Genomic DNA, 6,527 nt, shown 5'->3' with positions numbered 1-6,527 from the left:
ACTTTTTATTTTAATCCTCTGCACCGAGTAAGATAACAACCTCCTGCCATCCCTCTGAATCAGCCCTGAGCCGTCAAACACAACCCCACTGTCTGAAACCCCATTACCTTGAGCCTCTCTCCCATCTTCACACTCACTTAAAGTCCTATCTCTTCGACTGTGACTTTCATCAACACCCTCAAACTCTCCTTTCAGTTCGTCCGCCCCAGAGAGAACAACAACTACTTACATTTATATACAGTCAGTGTGTTTGTGATTCACTGAATCACAGAATCTACAGCACAGAAGGAGGCCCTACACTGGCCCTCAGAGCAAGCAGTTCATTCAATCTCACTGTCCTGCCTTATCCCCAAGTTTCAAGTCCCTCTCTCTCTCATAATATCCCTGTCTAATTCTCCCTGGAAACCCACAATGGACTCTGCTTCTTTCACCTTAGTTAGCTGACTTTCCACACCCCAGTAACTCTCTGGGTCAAATAATTTCATCAAAACGTTTGTTTCATTCTTCTTGTGACTATCTTATAACCAAGAACTCTGGTCACTGACTGCCAGGCCGTGGGAATAATTTCTCCCTATTTACCCTATTTAAATCCTCACCATTGTATCAGCTCTATTTAATCAATTCACATTACAGTATGTTCTGTGAAGCGCTTTGAGAACTTTTAACAACATGATAAGGTGCTGTGTCAAATGCAAAGATTATTAAAATTATTATTATTATTATTGCTGTGTCTCTGAGTCTCTGTTATATTGAGTGTTCCCCACTCACGGCTCCTGTGTGACCCACTGCGTTTGTCAGGAAAGAAGCCAAACCTTGTCAGCAGTGAAGCCGCCACATTGCTGCTCTGCTCCTGTCGCTGCCGAGGGGAGATCGCTTTGTTTACCCGTGAGTGGTGAGGACATTCCCTCCTGTGTGGTCACTGTATCAGTCAGAATTGTGTCTGTTCACTCTGTTGGTACCAGATAATAACCAGTGATAATGGCTCCTGTTTCTCCCTTGTTCAACAGACACAGTCAGTGACACCGAGGACAGGTACGTACAGAGGTGAGCCAGCTGCTCAATACACTGCCGGATATTGTGAATTAATCAATCATTCTCACATGGCTCTGTCTGATTGATTCTTTATCTCATTTCTCTCTCTATTCCCCTCCCTGACCCCACCCTGACTTTGAACACGTGCTTAAATAAAACAGTGCAGAGTCCTGAGGTGCTGGACAGCCTGAGCACTGAATGATAACAAGGCCGGGGCTAACAGTCTAATCACACCGCTTCCTGCTGAGCTGATGAATGATGCTGAGATGATGATGTCAGTCTTGTTTAGCGCGGGAACCAGGCAGTGCAGACAGTGAGCTGGCCGGCTCTGCACATTAATAATAACAATAATAATCCTTGCACTTGATATAGTGCCTTATCATATCTTCGAGATGTCTCAAAGCGCTTCACAGAATATACTGTAAAGTGTAGTAACTGTATTGCGAGCATGAAACGCGCCAATTGCACAGAGCATTCTCCTACAAACAGTCGTGGATTAAATTAATCCAGTGCCTGCCCTCAAACTCCTTTCTATTCCAGTTGTTAACTATTCTCTGTGCAAAGAAAAACTTCCAGGTGTCTGTCCTGAAATTACAACTCTAAACTTGTATTAAATGTTATTTGCCAGTTACCAGCCCATGTGCCACCATATCAAAGGATTAAGGCAGAGACGTGGATGGGGAAAGCATGGGTTAATGGGATTGATTTGATAAATCTCACAGAGAAGCACAGACATGATGGTCAAATGTCCTTCCTCTGAGCTGGGTGTCTAATTGAGTTACTAATATTTACAGGATATCTTTCAAAGCTGAGGTTGAACAGAGGAAGGAGGATGTAAAGGATTTTGTCATCTTGTTCCCTGTGTGGAGAGTGTGGATGATCAGCTACATCAGAGACCTACAAGAGATCGCAGACGACATTTACTTGATTCACAAACGTGGCACGAGAGTGGGAGTTGGCCAGAGTGTGGCTGGTGGGGCTGACAACACTGCAGCTTGTGACACGGACATTGTTACCCAAACATACAGACTGGAAAGGGTTAATGATTTCACGGAACAATATGCAAAGGACAGCAGAGAAATGGCAGAGTGTTACACAAAACTCTCACGAGCAGTTCGGATCTTGAAACGTTATGGTGAGAAATCAGAAACCACATTTCCTGGTGGAGCTGACACTGAACACTTGGCTGTATTTGCTGCTGTGGCTGAAACAATGAACAAACAGGTGTCGGTGACATCCAAGGCCGGGTCAGCAGCTCAGACAAGGCTGCCTTTCATATCATCTCTGATCTCCAGAGCAAACGATGGTCATAATCTCAACCGTGGAACCAGGGCAGATATTGCGAAACAGATTAACGATGTGGCTGAAGTGATGGAGAATGAAGTGATGGCGTATGAAGAGGTTTATAAACATCTGGAAGGTACAGTAACAACAACAAACTACATGTGTATAGTGCCTTTCCCGTCAGGTACTGCATCAATGTACTGCACACAGGACTCAGGTGCAGCAGCTGAGGCAGGTTCCAGTGATATAATATTCAGGGTGGGTGCAGGAAGATATCAGAACTGTCTGTGTCTGAACAAAACAAATAATAATCTTGTGATGTGTGTGAGGGGGAGAGAGCAAGGCTGGCACAGTGTGTGTCAAAGAGAAGGGATTGCACCTCCTCACCTCTGGCCCTCACTATTTCCGCCTCCCGCCTGCTCACTCCAGCTGTACCATTGCTCATTTGCCAACCGAGCCTATAATTCTACACCTCCATATTTGATAGAAAATGATTCTGTATAAATAAATACATATACAATTTGTTTGGTCAGCTGAGTGGCTGACACACGTGGAAACCCATCGGGTGCTTAAAAGTCTCCAAACCAGACTGAGTGTTCCACATTCATGTATATTTCTGTATCTGGAATAGAATGCGCTCTCTTTCCCTGGAGGGTGTGACTGTTCTTACCCCCAAATGTAAACCCATGTTATGTGAAGTGCACAATGTCCCAGGTGGCCTCTGTGTAGATTCTTCTCTGTGACATGCAAGTGAAACTGTATGTGAAACTTCACTATGTGAGAATTAACACAATGACAGGTAATCCGAATGCTTTATAACGCAGCAATGGGATGCTTCAGGAGGTGCCCTTCACACTACCAGACAGTGCCTTCCACAGTAACATGTTTGTGTCTCTCCCTCATTGAATTTAACAGAGACTCGAGATGCACTTTTTAGAAAAGACAATGGTGCTTTATTGGTCCTAACAGCCCTTTACCTCACTTACACTGCCCGATATAAGATAAACAGTCACAACTGTAAGAAACAGAAAAATCCTGACACAATAACTATGACATGAGAAGCTTTACCCAAAATTAGTGAACACAAAAAAAAAATCCTGATCTGGAGACAAGGCTCTCAGGTCAGGTACGTGCCTTCTTGATGACACTAAAGTCGAAGAGTGACCCCGAGTTTAACGAGGCCCTCCTTTTATGTTTTTCTAACTCCTGCCCTTTGATACCTGTTGGTATCTGTTGATACCTTTTCCTGCCATTTCCAATCTCCTCCCCTTCCAATGTATCACTTGGTTGCCACTCCAGGATCCATGTGATCCTTTCCTCCCTTTCTGTTGCAACACTCACCCAGGTTCACAGACTTTGTGTCGTCAAGGCAGTACCGCTTTAAAATTATATTTTGTTAACTGGACCATAATTCTGCTTAATGGGAAGCGTATTATTTTATCACAAACCCTCTCTACACAGACTCTCTATAGCAAATATCATTAGGCAAAGTTAGAGCATTAATAAAAACAAGGTGACTGTGACAGGGGATGCATCCAGTTTACCTAATTCTGGAGAGAGTATTAGTTGCAGTTGAAGAGAGATGCCCTTCGAATGAACCCCAGAGTGTGCGTTATGGTAATTGCTGGAGTCTATCCAGATAAACCCACATAGCTGGCCATTGAAAGTGCTCTCTGGTAAGCTATTCCGTAGCTTGTCACCTGGCACAACGTCACACGTTAAAGCATTCGGGGTTACAGGAGCTGTTTGGCAAAATTTCCTCCCTCCAGTCTGCCCCTCCAAGTCCTGCCGATGAGACAGGCTGGGCTGAGCTATCATCAGCAGTGCCCTGAAATATTACGGACTCGGCTGCTCAGGACCTGGATTAGAGACCATAACAGAGCGAGGGCTCCATACTGACATTCTGTTGACAAACATGTCACCTTGGAGCCAGTTCAGCTCTGAAGAGATTCCACTGACCCCCTCACACACACACACCACAAACCACAAAGGTGATTGTCACAGTTGGTCATTTAACATCTGATACTAACCAGTAATAATGGCTCTTGTTTCTTTCTTGTTTAACAGACACAGTCAGCAACATTGAGGTCAGGTACGTACAGATGTAAGACAACTGCTGATAAAACTGCCTGATATCGTTCTCGTTTGGCTCTGTCTGAATGGCTACTTTTTACTTTCTCTCTCCCGCTCTGCAGGATAGAGGGCCATGTAGAGTGGAAAAGATGTTGCCTGAATCAGAGGAAATAAAGGGCAGTGGTTCACGGAGCACAATCAGATGTCACAAGGCAGAGGCTCAGGGCTCAGTGTTAGGGTCACTGATGATTACTTCATAGTAGTCTATAATTGGGGTTTAAACCTGGATTGAGTGGTTACTGATAACAGGACACGTGGACAGAAACGGAAGATGGTTAGATTGGGGAACTGGACTGAGAGGCGGCAGATGTTTAATGTCAGATAATTATATAAAATTACATAAAATAATATAAATTATATTATAATAATTTACAATATTAATTATATTTATAAATTCTAATTCTTTAATTTATAAATATTTATTTACATATTTACAGATTGTTTATCAGATTGTTTATTTACAAATATTATAAATGTTATTTATAAATTATCAACTGAATTATGACAATCAATAACAATAAATAACATTAATATTATAATATAACATATTAATAAAGTCTAGAGACTGAGATTGAATAAAAAAACAACTATGTGATCAACTCTTTTTAACTTCCCTCGTTTCCTTTGAGCTTCTAGACAAATAAAGTGTCAAAGGCCACTGATTGAAGGGGGACAAAGAGAGAGAGAGAGACAGAGCTGCCCTCAGCCCTCTTGAGAACACATGATCTTTCTCTTCAGAAATCTGTAACGACTTTCCTCTGTGGGAAAGGCTGCCCTGACCCCACTGGGCTCCCTGTGTCTGGTGCTGTGTGTGATGTGGGCAGTAGCTGAGAGTTGTTTGCATTTGTGTTCACAGGAAAGCCTTCCTCACTGAGCTGGCAAAGAGGACTGATGATGTGCAGAGCTTTAAAGCACAGCTCCCTGACTGGAGGGAACAGGTGAGAGGACACCTGGGAGCACTGCGAGAGGCTGCGGACCACATCGACAACCCTCACAGATCAGACACAGCTCTGACCATTGTGGGCTCCATACTGCGTCCTGCCGGAGTGATACTGATTATTGCGGGAATAATCACTGTCATAATATTAGGTGATGTAATGATGAGAAGATTGGGGTTCACACTCGGGTTTGTGCTTGCGGGAATTTTAATGGTTGCTCTTGCGGGTGATCTTATCTCTGTAGCTCGTGGCAATATCACTGCTTCACAAACAGAGAAAGTGAGAAGAGTGAATGGAATAATAGAACAATATAAAACAGACAGCAGAGCCATGGCGGATTGCTACAATAAACTAAACAGGATAATCCAATTGTTCATGAAATCAGTAAGAGACACAACTACTGGTAAAGCTGAGATTTTCTCCAGGAGCTTAGGTAGTTTTCCCCCCATTATCAACATGGAGGCCACCCGCAGGGTAAACCCAGTGAGGGCTATTTTGCAGCTTCTCTCAGCAATCATTGTTGTGTATGATGTCTACTTTGCAATAAAGAATATCCTTTGCTATTCCAGCAGAGCCAAGTCAGAAATTGCTCAACAGATACGAAAAGTGGCTGATATGATGGAGGCTGAGATACAATCATGTGGAGAGTTTTATAAACCTGTAGAAAACGATTTAAATTTTCTTTAGACGAAGTATAAACAATAATAATAATAATCCTTGCATTTGATATAGCGCTTTTCACGTTGGGAGGACGTCCCAAAGCGCTTCACAGAACACACTGTAAAGTGAATTGACTGTATATTTGTGGGCGAACGCGGCAGCCAATTGCGCACAGCAATGTCCCACAAACAGTCGTAGATTGAAAATGACCAATTTATTATTGTTGTTGTTTTGGAGGGATTATTATTAGGCGTGTGGAGTAAGGAAACTTGCCCAAGGTTTCGCCCTGCCTGGAATTGAACTCAGGTGTCTCACTTGCAAAGCGAGTGCTCTAACCACTCAGCTACAGGACTCCACAAGGGAGAGAATTGGATTAATTACCTGCCGCCAAGCGGGAAAACATGCTTTGGTCCCCAATCTCTGCTTCATAGCCTTCAACCGTTATGATCAGAAATTAATTAGTGTTCAAATTATTGTTTC

General features: G+C 43.2%; 1 protein-coding gene across 1 annotated transcript; it reads left to right on the top strand.

The window, feature by feature from the left end:
* Positions 1–864: 864 nt before the first annotated feature.
* LOC103191485 lies at positions 865–6,096 on the top strand. Its single transcript, XM_042336767.1, has 5 exons — positions 865–885; positions 1,008–1,032; positions 1,827–2,452; positions 4,384–4,408; positions 5,306–6,096. The coding sequence occupies exons 3-5, from the start codon at positions 1,909–1,911 to the stop codon at positions 6,072–6,074; spliced, it is 1,338 nt and encodes a 445-aa protein (XP_042192701.1). The 5' UTR covers positions 865–885; positions 1,008–1,032; positions 1,827–1,908; the 3' UTR covers positions 6,075–6,096.
* The last annotated feature ends 431 nt before the right edge of the window (positions 6,097–6,527 follow it).

Source organism: Callorhinchus milii, unplaced genomic scaffold (genome assembly GCF_018977255.1).
Source record: "Callorhinchus milii isolate IMCB2004 unplaced genomic scaffold, IMCB_Cmil_1.0 Scaffold1, whole genome shotgun sequence".
NCBI lineage: Eukaryota > Metazoa > Chordata > Chondrichthyes > Chimaeriformes > Callorhinchidae > Callorhinchus > Callorhinchus milii.
Note: the sequence above shows the minus strand (reverse complement) of the source record. Positions and strands in the feature narration are given on the sequence as shown.